Source organism: Polypterus senegalus, chromosome 10, assembly GCF_016835505.1.
Source record: "Polypterus senegalus isolate Bchr_013 chromosome 10, ASM1683550v1, whole genome shotgun sequence".
NCBI lineage: Eukaryota > Metazoa > Chordata > Cladistia > Polypteriformes > Polypteridae > Polypterus > Polypterus senegalus.
In genome coordinates this window covers 18,532,927-18,550,523 of record NC_053163.1, presented here as the reverse complement: position 1 = coordinate 18,550,523, position 17,597 = coordinate 18,532,927, and the positions used below count along the sequence as shown (strand labels likewise).

The 17,597-nt window shown below is 39.2% G+C and overlaps 1 protein-coding gene across 2 annotated transcripts; it reads left to right on the top strand.

Annotated features, from left to right (window-relative positions):
• The first annotated feature begins 8,154 nt into the window (after window positions 1–8,154).
• LOC120536245 (bryoporin-like) lies at window positions 8,155–15,023 on the top strand. 2 transcript variants are annotated; one of them, XM_039764567.1, is made up of 3 exons: window positions 8,155–8,229; window positions 12,029–12,161; window positions 14,550–15,023. In XM_039764567.1, exons 2-3 carry the CDS (start codon window positions 12,037–12,039, stop codon window positions 14,980–14,982), a joined length of 558 nt encoding a protein of 185 aa, XP_039620501.1. In that variant the 5' UTR covers window positions 8,155–8,229; window positions 12,029–12,036; the 3' UTR covers window positions 14,983–15,023. The 2 variants fall into 2 exon arrangements, with proteins under 2 accessions (XP_039620501.1, XP_039620502.1); XM_039764568.1 differs by having other exon boundaries at window positions 8,204–8,248.
• Window positions 15,024–17,597: the final 2,574 nt, after the last annotated feature.

Below are 17,597 nucleotides of genomic sequence, written 5' to 3'. Positions count from 1 at the left end.
TGGCACCCCAGCCCTCCTTATGACTATATTTACTCATTTTCACAATAACTACCTGACATTTCTATTAAGGGTGACTTATGAGGTCAGGATATATTATATTTTTTACAGTTAGAGCACACCACAGCATACCTGAATTCCTCTGCTAAAAGCAGATGCCCCCCTCCCCATCTGAAAAGAGCAATCCACTGTATTCCAAGAAAGAAACCCGAGTCTTGAAAATACTGATCCTCATCCCACCTGCTTCACACTCAGCAACAAATTGCATGATTGCATGCCAAAGGTCATAGTCAAATGAGACAAAGAGGACATCCATTATACTTTATTATACTTTACTTGTCTCCAAGGGGAAACTAAAACCTTACAGAAGCTCCAAAGATAGATAGATAGATAGATAGATAGATAGATAGATAGATAGATAGATAGATAGATAGATAGATAGATAGTGTAAAAGGCACTGTATATGCACCTGATCCGACACAGACTCAAACTGGAGGCACACGTGAAAAAAGCAAACATTTTATTTCTCTTCACCTGGGGCCACGTCTTCCCTGTGTCCCTCAGGCACAACATAGTCCGTCACACAAACACATAAAGTAATCACACTCTTCTCTTCACCATCACTCCTCCCGTCAAGCATTGTCCTCCTCCTCCCAACTCAGGCTTCTGAGTGGTGGCTGCTGGCTCCTTTTATAAGGCACCTGGAAGTGCTTCAGGTGCTTGATTGCCGAGTTCTGGCTGCACTTCCGGGTGTGGCGAAAACACTGCCCACAAGCTCAGGAGTCCCAGCTGTAGCACCTCCTAACGGCATCTGTGGGACCCAACAGGGCTGCACCAAACTCCAACTCTCATAGAGCACTGCTGGAATCCGGGGCACTGCTTCAACCCAGGGAGCTGCCATCTAGCGTCCAGGGAGGTAACAAATAGCAAATGGCTGCTCTCCCTGAACATATGCTAAAGGCGTCCAAGCGTGCATGGGCCCCAGCCATCAGCCACAATAGATAGATAGATAGATAGATAGATAGATAGATAGATAGATAGATAGATAGATAGATAGATAGATAGATAGATAGATAGATAGATAGATAGATAGATATGAAAGACTATTTGTCCCCAGGAGAAATTAAAACTTTACAGAAGCTCAAGGAAAAAAGTAACAAAACCCCCAAGACACACGAGAACTTCTGGCTTGAGAGCTTCTAGATAGAGGGTTAAATTTGCCTAGTAGTTTACAGTATTTTATTTTGATTGATCTGATGCTTGGTTGGAATAATAACAAGTGCCTGTTGTTGGCAATGAAGGCTTTGGGAATCCTGTAAATAAATTTCACTGGAATTGCAGTAGAAGACACCACAAAATTCGTAGGAACTGACACAATACTTGTAATTCCTGCTTCAGTATACAGTACTTCTTGTAAAATATGCCTTAAGCAAATACATAATTAGGTGCACTCACACCAGTTGTTTTCTTTTTTGCAAACTTATTAAACATTTAAAGAATCGAAATTTCCCACTGACCCTTTACTCAGTACTTCATTGAAGCACCTTTGGCAGCAACTACAGCCTGGAGTCTTCATTGGTTTGATGCAGTATACTTGGATTTGGGGATCTTCTGCCATTCATCTTTGTAGATCCCCTCAAGCTCTGCCTGGTTGGTTGGAGACTGTTGGTGGACAGCTGTTTTCATGTATCTTCAGAGATAAAAGTTCGGACTCTGGCTGGGCCACTCAAGGACATTCACAGAGTTGTCTTTGCTATGTTCTTTGTGTCATTATCCTGTTGGAAGAACTTGAAGTAAGAGGTGGAGGTGGTAGGAAAATCTACATACCCACATAGACATGGAGAAAATGCATAAACTCCACACAGAGACACTGTGGGTTGCTGCATTCAGTACCAGAACGCTGGATCACTGTGCCCCTCTACCATCTTTGTGTGCATTAAATATGGAGTCAAATTATCAAGAAATCAATAATCTGAAAGTAATGGCCACAATATATACACTGAATATGTAGACAATATGTGAACAAGAGAATAATAAATAGATAGATAGATAGATAGATAGATAGATAGATAGATAGATAGATAGATAGATAGATAGATAGATAGATAGATAGATAGATAGATAGATAGATAGATAGATAGATAGATAGATAGATAGATAGATTTCACTGGAACTGCAGTAGAAGACTCACCACAAAATTCGTAGGAACTGACACAATACTGTAATTCCTGTTTCAGTAAACAGTATTATCACATTTCCTTTTGATCTATTATACCACCTTCTTGTAAAATATGCCTTAAGCAAATACATAATTAGGTGCACTCACACCAGTTGTTTTCTTTTTTGCAAACTTATTAAACATTTAAAGACCTGAAATTTCCCACTGACCCTTTACTCAGTACTTCATTGAAGCACCTTTGGCAGCAACTACAGCCTGGATTCTTCTTTGGTTTGATGAAGTATTCTTGGATTTGGGGATCTTCTGCCATTCATCTTTGTAGATCCCCTCAAGCTCTGCCTGGTTGGTTGGAGACTGATGGTGGACAGCTGTTTTCATGTATCTTCAGAGATGCTCAATTGGGTTCAAGTTCGGACTCAGGCTGGGCCACTCAAAGACATTCACAGAGTTGAGCCTAAGTCCCTCCTGTGTTGTCTTTGCTATGTTCTTTGTGTCATTATCCTGTTGGAAGGTAAACCTCCAGGCCAGTCCATGGTCCACAGTCCTCTAGAGCAGGTTAACACTAAGGGGTATCTCTGTGCTTTGCTCTATTTAGTTTCCCACAGCCCTGTTTAGCCTCTGTAGAAGGAATTTTTTTATATTAGCATAGAGAATAACAAATTAACATAAAGAGCCATAAAAAGTAATTAAAAGCTTCTAAAATATTAGATTAAGCATAAATTAGAATGTTAAGCAAATAAGACAGGTCAAGCAAATAGTTCACTAAAAATCAGTTATATTGCATTATTTTTAAGCTTACAGCAAAATTTCCAGAGTGAGAAAAAAAACAGAAATTGATGCACCAAAACCAGCTTAGAACAGGATAAGAGTTTGAGAACACCTGTGATTCAAGGCTAGGAAGCAACAACACAGAGAAGATATCTCTGGAAGGCACAAAGCGAAACCAGCCGGGTTGATGAATCAGCAGAAAGGCAACAAAAGGCTATTGCTGTAAGCAGGGTCACACTGTAATGCAGGAAGAGAAAATCTTAGTAAATTCAGGCTTTAGAAAAAATATTAGAATAATATATTAGAAATTAGCTTTAGTGTAGAAATTAAGACAAATCAAGTGTGCCAAGCAATGATTAAATGAAAGCATATACAATATTTCATTTAAATTAAAGTTTAGCTACGCCAATATTATAGTATAGCTTGAAAGGTTAGAGAAGGAAGTGACACCATGAAAGACCAAATATGGAATAGAGGACATCTGCCCAGTTGAAGAACCAATCAGGAATAAGAAAAATAGAAACTAGAATAAACAATAGACAGTATGGCCAGGTGCAGAATGAGCTCATTGAAAAGATTAAAATGATAAGAAATTGTTATAAAAACTTTGATTATGGCAATGTTCAGGGCTCAGCTCAATTTGGCCGTATTGGGTTGAGTCCTTGTTATTTTTGTGTTGTTTTATTGCAATAAAGCTTCAAAACTCTGTCTGTCTATCCCGAGTTCTAATAGCCTTTATTTTTAGGTAAAAGCCTTCTGATGATGAATTTTTGCACGACACGCCCAGTCTCTGTGGCTGAAAAACAACTCCAATGCATGATGCTCCCGCCACCATGCTTGACAGCTGGAATTGTATTGCACAGGTGATAAGCGGTGCTTGGTTTCCTCAGAAGTGATGATTAGAATTGAAGTCAAACAGTTCAATCTTGGTTTCATTAGAACAGATAATCTTGTTTCTCACAGTCTGAAAATCATTTAGCTGCCCTTCTGCACAAAGCCCAGCTTAGTAGAATGTTGAAGTGGTGATTGTCCTTTGGGAAGTTTCTCCTGTCTCTGTAATTAAGTTAGAATGGCCACCAGGTTCTTGGTCACCTGTCCTGCCACGTTTGGCTGAGTCGTGGATGCTCCAAACTTGGAAACTTCAAAGCTGCAATAATTTTTTGTAGTCTTCTTCAGATCAGTGCCTTCCCTTATGTGAAATTGCCCATCCTTCTGTTTTGTTATATTGTCATTATTATTGTCTAAATATTGCACTGTGGACCAAGAGGCAGTTCCTTTGACCTCATGGCTTAGTTTTTCTCTATAGAGAGAGGTGCATGCCTTTCCTAATCATTTTCAGTCATTTGAATTGACCACAGGTGGATTCCAAACAAGGTATAGAAACATCTCAATGATGATCAATACAATGGGAGAAACCTGAACCAAATTTCAAGAGCCATAGTAAAGAGTCAGTGAGAGAGTTCAGTGTTTTATTTTAAATAAATCTGCAAAAATACCTAAAATCTTGTTTTCACTTTGTCATTCTGGGATACTGAGTGTTGCCTGATAAGGGAAAAAATGAATTTAAATTACTTTAGCACAGGCTTAAATATAAACAATGTGTAAAATGTGAAGGGGTCTGAATACTTTCTGATGGCACTGTTTGTAATTTGGATTTATTTATATATTTAATAAATACTGTGATACAATAAAGACACAAAAGTTGTCACAAAGAATTGTGGAATGACCCGTATAATGTCCATGGACAAACGGTGCAAAAATGACTTGAAAAGTTTATCAAAAACTAGAGCATTTGATACAGAACAGTGTAGATATGGAGTTTATATAACAAAATGGTGGCAGGAAATGGTACAACAGGAAATAACGTCATAACGGATGGACGGATATGACATAATCAATGAGAACCAGAAGTGAAGTCATCATGGTTGGTCGGAAGTGACATCATCATGGTTGGCTGGAAATGACGTCATCTCGGGCAAGCCGGAAGTGACGTCATCGCTGGAACGTGGAATCGGAATAATGGAATGGAAGTCATTTAGGTTAACCAGAAGTAATGAAGATTAATTATTTTTCTTCTTTGGTTCTGTTGAAGGAGAGAGAGACATTAGTACATATAATCAACCTTTTATCTCTTTGCAATATCACTCACCTTAGGGCTTGTTTGGCTGTGTCATAGGCGCGTGTGTGACAATACATTTTAACATACTAGAAATTAATCTTCTTATAACTGAAAAATGAAGCAGCACAACACGTAGTTTCTCGGCTAGAACACTGTCTGCCATTTTAGGATAGGCCTTGTTGGACTTGAAGCTACAGGTTCACTCCCACCATCCACACAATGGGTGATGCAGGCGAAGTCACTTTACCTGACTGGACTCTAATTTAAAAATCTAATCTGACGTGCTGGCTGTGAGACTCTGCCGATGCAAACTTGAATTTTTAGCAGAAACTATGCAGGCCAGTACTATTATGTGAAATGGAACAGAGTAATCATATCTTACTCAAACACAATTTTCAATTTCAATTTTCACAATTTTCAATGTACAGTGAAATGCTTGCTTGCATGTGCCCCACAGACAGTGAAAATAGACAAAAAAACAATAAATAAATGAATATAAATAAGTAAATAAATAAAACCAGAATCCTAGGAATAAATAGAGACAGTGGCAGAAGTATATGTGCAGGTAGCAGTGGAGGTGACACAAGGTTACTGATTGTTCATGAGTCTGATTGCAGTTGGGTAGAAACTGTTCCTGAACCTGGAGGTGCGCATCCGAATGGACTTTAGTTGCTTCCCAGATGGGAGGAGGGTGAAAAGTGACAGTGCAGGGTGGCTGGGGTCCCACCTGATACGGTTCACTTTCCTGAGACAGCATGTAGTGTGGATGTCATGGATCGCAGGTAGCTGTGTGTCCATGATCTGCTGTGCTGTGTTCACCACGCTGCAGAGCTCTGCAGTCCTGAACTGAGCAGTTTCTGTACCAGGATGTGATGCATCCTGTCAGGATGGATTCCACAGTACACCTGATGCTGATGAAGGAGGAGGTTTTTCCACCAATACTCACTTGCTGAGGTCTGCGGTGAGGAATTCCAGTACCCAGTTGCACAGTGAAGAGCTAAGCCCCAGATCCAGGAGTTTAGCGATGAGCTGGGATCGAATGACGGTGTTAAATGCAGAGCTGTAGTCCACAAACAGCAGCCTGACATAACAGTTCTTGTTCTCCAGAAGAGACAGGGTGGTGTGAAGTGTTATGGAGATGACATCCTCAGTGAACCTGTTGCAATGGTAGGCAAACTGGAAGGGGTCCAGACTGTCAGCGATGATGTCCTTGATGTGTTCTAACACCAGCCTCTCCAAGCACTTCATGGCTATGGGAGTAAGTGATACTGGGCGGTAATCATTAGGGCAGTCTACTTCATTTTCTTTGGGGCAGGGATGATGGCTGTGTTCTTGAAACAGGTGGGGACAGGTTAAACTCTCAGAGATGCGTTAAAACACATAGCTTTCCCCAAATTGCACAACAGTTACAGCACACATGTACTCACATGACATCTGGTGTGATTTTCTTTTAGTTGCACCCTTCCAGTGAACCTGGCTTTGCTTGTATATGAGATATACTGTATCAGAAAACAAACATTTGAAACAAATCACTGTGGACGCTATTTTTTTTTTCTAGTTTAGCAGCAGTTACTAAGTAAAGGAATGTTGAACTTTGACACAAACACAACTTCTATCACATTTGAGAAGTTATTTTTCAGGTGTTAGTGAAAAATTGACTGTCCTTCATTTATTTTGCAAACAATGAGGGTTTAGTTTAGTGTTTTCCCCTCAGGCAGAAATTGTTGAAAAATGCCTTCAGGAATAAGAGCCTATCCTAGGAAGGTAATATTACATTCACATACATATACAGTACATAGCTTTTCATAGCTATGGGAAGCTATAAACTAACATTTTAGTGGAATATTCCTGGCACATTGAACTTCTAATATAACTGAAAGATAGACTGTTTGAAACTAGAAAGGTATAGAGGCATACAGTGTTCTTATGTATGCTGTGCCAATATAGAAATCCAAAGAACCATAAGTAAGAATCGACCATGAAACAAAACATCATAGACCAAATTTTTTTGTTTGTTTTTTCTGTATATTGTCAGTTTTCTCTTAGCTTTTGTGTGAATTGTATTATTTTCTTTGAATTGCTTTGAATGCTCAATGGTCAGACCTCTGGAATCCTTAAAGTACCTTATCTAATAAATAGCAAAAGAAAAAAAATGCGTTAATGAATTCACCTCAAGAAAAGTGTGTTATGTAATGGTCTCAGTTAACTCCTCCTGCCGAACAACTCCCGAGGTCCAGTGCATTATGTTTTTCTGGTTCACCTGCAGTGAATTTATGTTTCTGTTGCACGTGGAGATATACCTGCACAATGGAAGATGCAATGGAAAGCTCTCATTGTAGCGGTGACAGCGGCACAATTCGTTAAAAGAAACGGCACTGTACGTAACTGGTCACAGTTATAAAAATTGTTCAGCTTGAAAGGCATGGGACAAAAATAAAATGTCATGTACACCCATATTAGGTAAATCGGTTTATTTAATGACCCGTTTATTTAGACACTTTAACTGCCACAGAGGTTAACGCGCATGGCCGATAGTCATTCAGGCTGGAAATTACAGTTTTCTTTGCCACTGGCATGATTGTGGTTTTCTTAAAAGCATCATATATAAACACAGGGACAAGATGAAGATGTGTGTACACCCGTGTCAAATGTGTGGTGCAGTGCCTTCACGACCTGAAACATGATGCCGTCTGGGCCGGTGTTGTATAAGTCTCCCACATCCACCGCGTCAAAAATGTTCATTGAACCTCAAAATCATTGATGCTTCACAGTCAGAGCTTGTACAGAACTCAATACAAGACCACTTCCTCCTCCACGGAATGTTGCAAGGTAAAAAAAAAAGTTGTTCGTCTTTACTTATACGCTTGGCACGCAGCAATTAGGAGCCCGTTTGAACGAGCGTCTCTGCAGCTCATTCACAGGTGACAATTGTGTATGCAATGCTCGAATCTTTTAAGGTGTATGAACGAAATCGAAACCAGATGTGGCTTTATATACGCTTTCGTAAAAAATAATTCCAGAAGGATAAGGGTGGAGAATCTGACGAGATCTGACGAGTGGGAGGGACTGCAGCAGTTAAATTGTTAGTGCTCTGACAAACAGTTCAATGTGGTCATCTGTCTCAGCTGTAAGAGCACCTACTGATATATTCTTCAACTCGGTCTAAGTAAGTAAATTATAGAAAGGTAAGATATTAATTTTACCGCTTGACTGATTATTATTGCAGGTTTTAATATCACATTACGTTACATGATAATGTAATTTAAATAATAATGGATTTGATAGGCATAAGATTTTGATTGAAACTTTATTTATGCCAGTGGTAAACTGATATTGTTCCAGTAGTCTGTACATATTAGCAGCAGGTTGAACCGGAAAACACTACATTCGTAAAGTCTAAGCAGCAAATGAAATAGGTTTGAAAGTTACTAAACTTGCACATATGAATACAGAACAAAATCTAGTTACAGGATAGATTGTCAAATCTGATGGCATGCAGAAAAAATGCAATAAAAAATTGAAACCTTAGCCGTCTCAGTGTCTTTCAGGGTTAAAACTTAAGTTCTATGTAAGGTATAAAAGCAAAGTAACGTCGCATTCCTCTCTCTTTCTCTCTTAACGCGAAGGATTAAAGCTTTTTGAGTCCACCGTAAAGCATCCAATCATACAAACAAAGTTCGCAAATGTCCCGTCAGAAATGATGATCCCATCTACAGTATTTAAGAAGCCGAAAATCCGATAAAATGTTAAAATGTCTCGCCCCTATTCCTGAACGAGCAATCGACATAGAAGCAAAACTCCTTCGCCGAATTCAGTCCAGAGAAATGCAATTTGACCACGATTGGCGTGTCCATTGGAGTATCTGCATGCTTTGTCGTTCTGCATTCGAGGTTTTAAGGTATCTGAACATCCTTCTAAAACGTCCCATGTTCTGAGTAAACACATCGTGGCTTTGAGTTCGCAAATCGTGGACTTTATATATATATATATATATATATATATATATATATATATATATATATATATATATATATATATATATATATATATATATATTAGAAATACCATATCTGCAAAGCAATTAAAAAGGGTGCCTAATTTTAAGGAGTGCGTCTAAAAAAAACACAGGCTGTGCTCCCGAAACAGATAAAAAAAAAAAAAAACACCAAAGAGGAAATCCACAGAGTCGCAGGTAGGAAAATCAATTTGAAACAACTGCGTCATTTTTTCTTTTCAGTAATAACTGTTAATAAACTCGCTAGTGGAACAAGCTGCCCACCTCGCCCTTTAATGTAACGCCTATACCTGACATGCTTATTAATGCAGTTTAGATTCGGGGCGACAGTGTCAAGATTCATCGGGTGAAAGAATAATTCAGGGAACTCGAAGAAACACGGTTACATATGAACTGGTCCCCACAGAGTCCCGACCTTAACCCCATTGAAAGTCTTTGGGAGGTGGTGGAAAAGACTTTACGGAATTGTTCCACTTTCAATAAAAGATCTTGGCAAAAAAATAAAATAAAATAAAATAAAAATAAATAAATAAATAATAATAATAATAATAATAATAATAATAATAATAATAATAATAATAATAATGCAAATCTGGACGATAATTAATTTTTAAATGTTGCATAGACTCCACTGAACAATGTCACGTAGAATGTGTGCTGTAATCTGGCGCAAATGACAGTCCAATGAAATATTACAAGTATACCTCTTATTCATTTATTTCTTTATTGGAAAGACAGTATAATTAATAAATAGATTATAAACTAATCTTATAGAATATTTAGAGCATGATATCACATTTAGTATTAATTTTTAGCTACAGTTGGATCCATAAATATTTCTGTAGTGACACAGTTTTCATAATTTTGACTTTGTACACCACCACAATGGATCTGAAATAAAGCATTCATTATGCAGTTGAAGGGTAGATAGATGTACAGCTTCAGATCTAGAGGTTTAACAAAAATACTGTATGAGCCATTTAGGAAAGACAATCATTTTTACACATGCTTCCCCTATTTCTGGGGCTCAAAAATATTTTGACAAACTAACATAATCATAAATATAATGATCATTTTCAATATTTGGTTGAAATCCATTTTCAGTCAGTTGAAGTCTGAACCTATGGCCATCTCTAAGTGCTGGGTTTCCACATTACTGATGCCTTTCCAGGTATTTACTGCAGCGGTCTTCAGGTTCTGCTTGTTTGTTGAACTTTCTGCCTTTAGTTTTGTCTTCAGCAAGTGCAATGCATGTCCAGTTGGGTTGAGGTCAGTTGACTGACCTGGCCATTGAAAAATATGCCACTTCTTTGAATTGAAAAGCACTTGGTTTGCTGTCACAGTATGTTTGAGCTCATTGTCCATCTGTAGTGTGAAGAGTTATCCTATCAGTTTTATGAGATTTGTCTGAATCTGAGCAGACAGTATGGCCCTGTACACTTCAGAAATCATCCTGCTACTTCTGCTAGCCGTCATATCAGCAATAAACACCAGTGACTGACTTCCATTGGCAGCCACACATGCTAATGCCATAACACTGCTTCCACCATGTTTCACAGATGATGTGGTATTCATCCGATCATGAGCCATTTCTTCTCTTCTCCATACTGTTCTCTGGTACATATTGATCTTAGGTTCCTTTGTCCAAAATAATTGTTCCAGAACTGAACAGGCTTTTAACAAAACGATTTCTGGCAAACTATAATCTTTCCTTCCTATACTTGAGGTTTTCCAGTGGTTTGCACCTTGTGTTAAACCCTGTGTCTTTACTTTCATGAGGTCTTCTCTTGATTGTGATTTTGGCAATGATCGGTCTACCTCCCGAAGAGTATTGTTGGTTTGACTACATGTTGTGAAAAGGTTTTTCTTCAATTAGGAAAGAATTCTGCGAGCATTCAGCACAGTTGTCTTCTGTGGTTGTCAAGGCTTTATGGTGTTGCTCAGCTCACCAGTGTGTTTATTATCTTTAAGAATGTACCAGATGGTTGATTTGACCACTACCAGTGTTTCTGCTATCTCCCAGATGGATTTGTTTTGTTTTCTCTGCCTTATAATGGCCTGTTTTACTTGTATGGACAGCTCTTTCGACTTAATATTAAGAGCTTCCAAATACAAATTCTACTGCAGGATCAACTGCAGATCTTCTACCTGCTTAATAGTAAATGAAATAATGAGGGACCTGCTCACACCTAGCTATGGAACAGCTTGTCAGTCAAATGTCCAAGTAATTTCAATCCCGAAAATGAGGGAACAATGGATAAAAATGTCTGCCATTCCTAAATGGCTCGTACAACATTTACATTAAACCCTTTGAATTAAAGATGAAGGTCTACATTTCAATCACATCTTGATTGCTTCATTTCAAATTCATTGTGGTGGTGCACAGAGACAAAATTATAAAACTGTGTCACTGTTCAAATACCTATGGACTTAACTGTAGCTTCCCACACCCAGTTTTCTGGCTTCATTTACAAAACTGTACACGTTGCATTAATTAGCAACTTTAAGTTGCCCCTTGGTTATGTGTTTAAATAAACCATAGCCCAACAGAATCAGGTGACAGGTAGAAACACAGAGAACATGTACACTCCAGTCAGACTGTGACTGAGGTGAGAGGCAGCCACACAAACCACTGCTCCCCTAAAATGCAAGGCAACAATGGCGCAAAATTGGTTTATTTCACAAAATAACAGATTGTCTTTCCCATGGATGTAAATGTGCAGGGCATCATTTGTGGAAGGCACGTTTGACTTTTGCTGTTATTTGACTGTCAGTCATAAAACTAAGCAATAAATATGCTTGATTCTACACCATGTTTCTTAACCCATTTTAATGCTTGCTTTATAAACACGAGACAATTTAAAATAAGTATAATTTTGAAGAATTACAAAGAATGAAGAACTTGTTTAATTTAATTTTAAGGTTTGCATTTTTAAAATTTATTTTATAGCTGCAGAAATGCTTTCACCTGGAGCCACCCTACAAGGCACGTCTGCAGAGCAGATTTCCAAAACCATCAATGCTGCCAGAAGTATGGTGATTGTCATATCCAACCATACAACTAAATACCTGACTAATCCAAAGTAAGCTTTTTCTTTTTCTTCATGTCTCCCTGATATTTTAATGGAAAATGTAACTTATGAAAGAGGATACAAACTGTTCCTTGTGTGCACAAAGAGAAAAGGAGTGCGTGTTGAATCATTAATCATCTGAGGGCCCTGATACACAATACAGTATGTCTTTGCCAGATTATGGACATGGCAATATGGATTGGCTGGCATAGCTCCCATATGCTGCTTGTAGCCAGTTTAACCCAGCCTGGACTTCACTCTGTAGCGTCTGCATATTCCACTATGTTCAAATAGGTCTTCCTCCAACTTTTTCAGCATGTTAATAATTCTAGTCTGGCCTAATGAGAATGTGGCCGTGTATGTAACTGCCCTATAAAGGTTTCTAAAATAACCCTGTCCAATGGTATTTTCTGCCTTACACTTTCCAGTATTAATATAAGCTATATATTTTAGCAACCTCATCATAAAAGAGCAGCTTTAGAAAGTGGAGCTAAAGAGGGCATATGACTGTGTTGACCGGGTATGTTGGTTGGAAAATTATGGGATTCTGGGACCCCTAATAAGGGCTATTTGATCCATGTAGAATCACAGTGAGAGCTGTGTCCACACACTCAGAAAAATATCAACACAGTTCCCTGTGGGTGTGGAACTCCACCAGGGCTGTGCTTTGTATCCCTATCCTGTTTGTAGCTTTTCATGGACAGAATATCAAGGTGTAGTCGAGGAAGTGAGGGGTTCAGTTTGGTGACCTTAGAATTATGTCACTGCTTTTGGAGATGAGTTGGGCCTGTTGGCTTCCAGCATGCATTGGAATGGTTTGAAGCCAAGTGTGAAGTGGTAGGGATGAGGATCAACATCTTCAAGTCAGAGGGCCGTGGTCCTCAGTAGGGAAAAGGGTGGACTGTCCTCTTGAGTGGGACGTGAGTTACTGCCTCGGGTGGAGGAGTTTAAAAACCTCAGGGTCTTGTTCACGAGTGAGGGAAAAGGCAGGATGAGATCAACAGACGGATTGGGGCGGTGAGTGCAGTCATGTGGTCACTATACCGATCTGTAGTGGGGAAGAAGGCGCTGAGTCAAAAGGTGAAGCTCTTGATTTACCAGTCAATCCACATCACTACCCTCACCTATGAACATGAGCTTTGGGTATAGATCATGGGTTCAAGCGGCTGAAATTATCTTTCTCCACAAAGTGGCTGGGCTCTCCTTTAGAGATAGGTAGAGAAGCGCCAACATCTGGAAGAGGCTTGGAGTAGAGCTCCTGACCCTCCACATCGAGACTGAGGTGGTTCGGACATCTGATATGGTTGCCATCTGGACACCTACCTGTGGAGATTTTATAGACATGACCAGCTAGGAGTAGACCCTAGGGAAGACCCAGGGCTTGCTGGGAGAATTATAGCTCCCAGATGGCCTAGTGACACCTTTGGGTCCCACAGTATGAGTTGGCAAGTGTCGCTAGGAAAAGAACATTTGGGCTTCACTGTTGCCCCGTGACCCAGCTTTGGATAAGCTGTGGAAAAGAATGAATGAAGGAAAAAGCTAGAGGTCAGAATGGTAAAACAGTGGTTAGAACGGTTCTCTCATATGCCCATAGTCTTGGGATGAGCACCTAACAACTTCTTTATTTCCTCTGTTATTTTATTCTATGTTTCTAAAATGTTTTGATTGAGTGGGGACCCAAAATAGGCCCATTGATTATAAGTGTGAGTTTGGGCACTGCAATGGACTGTCACTCTATTCTGTGTTGCTTCATGTCTGTAGTGTATACGTTCTGGACACAAATTATTATGTATTGAAAAGGAAAAATTAGTTGCAAATAATTCCTTAATATAATATACACTTTTATGGAATCCAGGTTATCTAGAAAAACATTACACAAACATAACTAATCCCTGCAGAGTGTAGACTTGGCAGTGACCAGGGTCTCTTTTATAAAACTTTGCATGGATTTGATCATTAAAATATGCATACAGCAAAAACAAGAAAATGCATATGCAAAAAAATTGGATTTTACAGCCTGGCATATGCATATTTCAAGATTCTTTCTGTGTATACCCAAGTTTTATTAATATTACCCCAGTCTGGGGATCTACAAGGTTGCATTAACCACTGTGCTTTAATGCAATTAAATTTTGTCCGTTAGTAATTATCTGCTAAGACATGCTGTAAAAATGTTTGTTTTTGTTTTGATTCTAAATTATTTTCTGCCAAGTACTTTCAATACATTACATAGTGTAAAACTAAAAAATGGCCACATCCATCGCATATTATACCAGAGTTTCAACTGAACATAATATAATCTGCACAATTCTGAAATGTAGGGTTTCAGTAGAATGTTTTCTTTTATTTTGTTTGAGAAACGTTAACCATAAATTGTCTATACCTTATGTCTTTGAACAGGTACTACTGTTACACTGGATATAATTACACCCCACTTCAGCCGACAATCGAGCCAAAAATGAGAGAGGCCTGTTCCTTTAGCAAACATGCTGACTCGAATTCTGGAAGTGTGGGAGTGATGACCTATAATATCTGTGAGTTACAAGCACACAAAGGCTTTAAGAAACTTGCCATCATGTTCAGTGTGCCCAACGATTATAATAAGTATGAGAACTGGTTTGCAGTGGGGCTCTATGATATTGGTAAAGATTGTGATGATGGTCTGTACCAAGAAATGTACTACAGTGACAACCAAGATTTTAAAAGAGCTAAAGCAAAAGATTGCTTCTTGAAGCATATTTCTGAAGGCTACCAGGTCAATGCAACAATGTCTAATGCTAGCCAGTCAATCATACAACTGGAATTGTGGGAGGGCAGTGGTTCTCACAATTAAGAACATAAATAAAATCAAGCCAGCCTTACATTAGTTAGGAGTTGGCTGTTTTTCAGTTAAGAGAAGCTGGGAGGACATACTGTATTAACACTTCATTTTCATATTGATCAGTAAATTCTAGTTATGATTAAAATTCCTCATTTTTTTAATCAAATCATAGAATAAGCATTTATATCTGAGAAAAGGACATTCTCCTTTTTTGTTGCTTTTAAAGATTTGCTCTTGTTGAAGGCTCTTCTCTCTTTCACTCGGGTGGGGTTGATTTCTGGTTTGTCAAGTTTCACTTGATTGTATACAATGTTGTTTTCTTCAAATAAAATCAATAAAAATCAAAATACCTTCAGAAGAAAAGCAAATGTATAATCATTAAAAAATGCATGTTATACTTATAAGTATGTGAAGTTTCCTCCTGGGATGATGATATCTACTTGTGTGTCAAAGATATGCATATTTGGTAGATAACTAGGTAGATTAAGACCATTTCATAGGACAATGCACTTTATGATTAAATAAATTATTTATTTAAGTACTTGTAAAAAGATGTCCTCTATTAAGTGATGTAGGGGTAAGATGGGAATATATATGGGGCAACATAACGGTCATGGTCCCAACATGGATCACATTTCAAAAGAGGGGCTTATGCTGTCAGGTGGACATCCACTCCATGTGTCAGTGTGTATAAAGAGCTGCCAGGGAACTGCATATTGTAATTTAGTGATAGATAGATAGATAGATAGATAGATAGATAGATAGATAGATAGATAGATAGATAGATAGATAGATAGATAGATAGATAGATAGATAGATAGATAGATAGATAGATAGATAGATAGATTATGAGGAATCCAAACCTGATAAAAGGGAGTTAGCCACCAGTGGATCCTTACTACCGTATTAACAGTCAGGATTACTCAATGATCTTATCAAGCAAGTCAAGTCTAGTTGGGCAGCATGCACTGGTACAGTATGTTTCTGCACCCACTACACGTCAAAACAGCTCGGGATCCCAGTTGGCAACCCCCAGGCAGACACAGTCCAGTCCCACCCTCCGGAAATGACCCTCTATCTGCAGCACCCAGGTGTTATGTGGGTGACCCCTTGGCCTGGCCCAGCCACTTGGGTCCCCAACAATGAGAATCTTACGAGCTGGATCACCCTTGGGGAAATGTGCCACATGGCCGTAGTGCCGTAACTGACGCTCCCTCGCAATGCAGGTAACATGCCTCATTCGGGACTCCATGAGCAACACAAAGTCAAACCAACGGTACCCAAGGATTGTCCAAAGAGACACAGTACCAAAGAAGTCCAGTCTTCATCTCAGGTCACTGGATAGCGTCCATGTCTCACACCATATAGTAAGACAGGAAGCACCAGGACTCTAAAGACCTGGACCTTCGTCCTTTGCAGAGATATCAAGGTAAGTGAGAGGTAAGTAAACCTCTCAACGAGGTCAATGCTCTCTCTGCAGACAGACAGACTACTGATGTCTGTGCTGAAGAAGTCATTAAAGGCCTGGCTCTTGGTTTTTATCAGGACACTCGCAAGCCCAGACACTCAGACTCCTCGCTCAGTCTCGAGAGCCCCAATCAGAGCCTCCATTGACTCTGCAAAGATCACAGCATTGTCAGCAAAGTCAAGATCCGTGAATCTTTCTTCACCAACAGATGCCCCACAGCCGATGGACCCCACGACCTTGCCCAACACCCAGTCCATGCAAGGATTGAACAGAGTAGGAGCAGAACACACCCCTGATGAACCCCAGAATCAACTGAGATTGCACAGGTTGTGAACCAGCTGAAGGGGGAAAGGCTGCAGGGATCTGTAGTATCCTGGGTGATTAGTGCTGTGACACAGAGTTTAGTGTTGTTGTTCCACAGATGGAGAATCCTGTGTTTAAATGCCATGCTCAATGTTTAAGTTTTTGTGGCCTTTGTATGTTCTCTCCATTTTATTTTGTGTGCAGGTTTTCCTCTGGCTACATAGATTTTTCTCCCACAGTCTCAAAACTTGCAGGTGAAGTAACTGCTGACACTAAAATAGCCCTGTGTTAATGTGAGTGTGGGTATACATAAGTAGGCAAGGGGCTAGATAGATAGATAGATAGATAGATAGATAGATAGATAGATAGATAGATAGATAGATAGATAGATAGATAGATAGATAGATAGATAGATAGATAGATAGATACTTTATTTGTCCCAAGCGCCTCTCTTCAATCGTTTAGTTCAGTCCGACTTTTCTTGATCTTATTTACTTTAGCATGCCATGTGTATCCGTCAGCAACTGCTTCTTTAAGTAGTTGTATGATCATATTCGTGGCCTCACAAATGCAGTCCAACCATCTTAACTTCTGCTGCCCCTTTCTCCTTTTACCCTCAGTTTTACCCAGCATCAAGATCTTTTCCAGTGAGACTTCTCTTCGTGGCGAAATATTGAGGCTTTAATTTCAGGATGAGTCCTTCCAATGAACAATCTGGGTGTGTCTCTTTAAGTATTGACTGATTAGACTTTTTGTAGTCCAGGGAACTCTCGATAACTTTCTCCAACACCACAATTCAAAGGCATCGATTTTTCTACGAATAGCCTTGTTTATGGTCCAGCTTTCACAGTTGTAT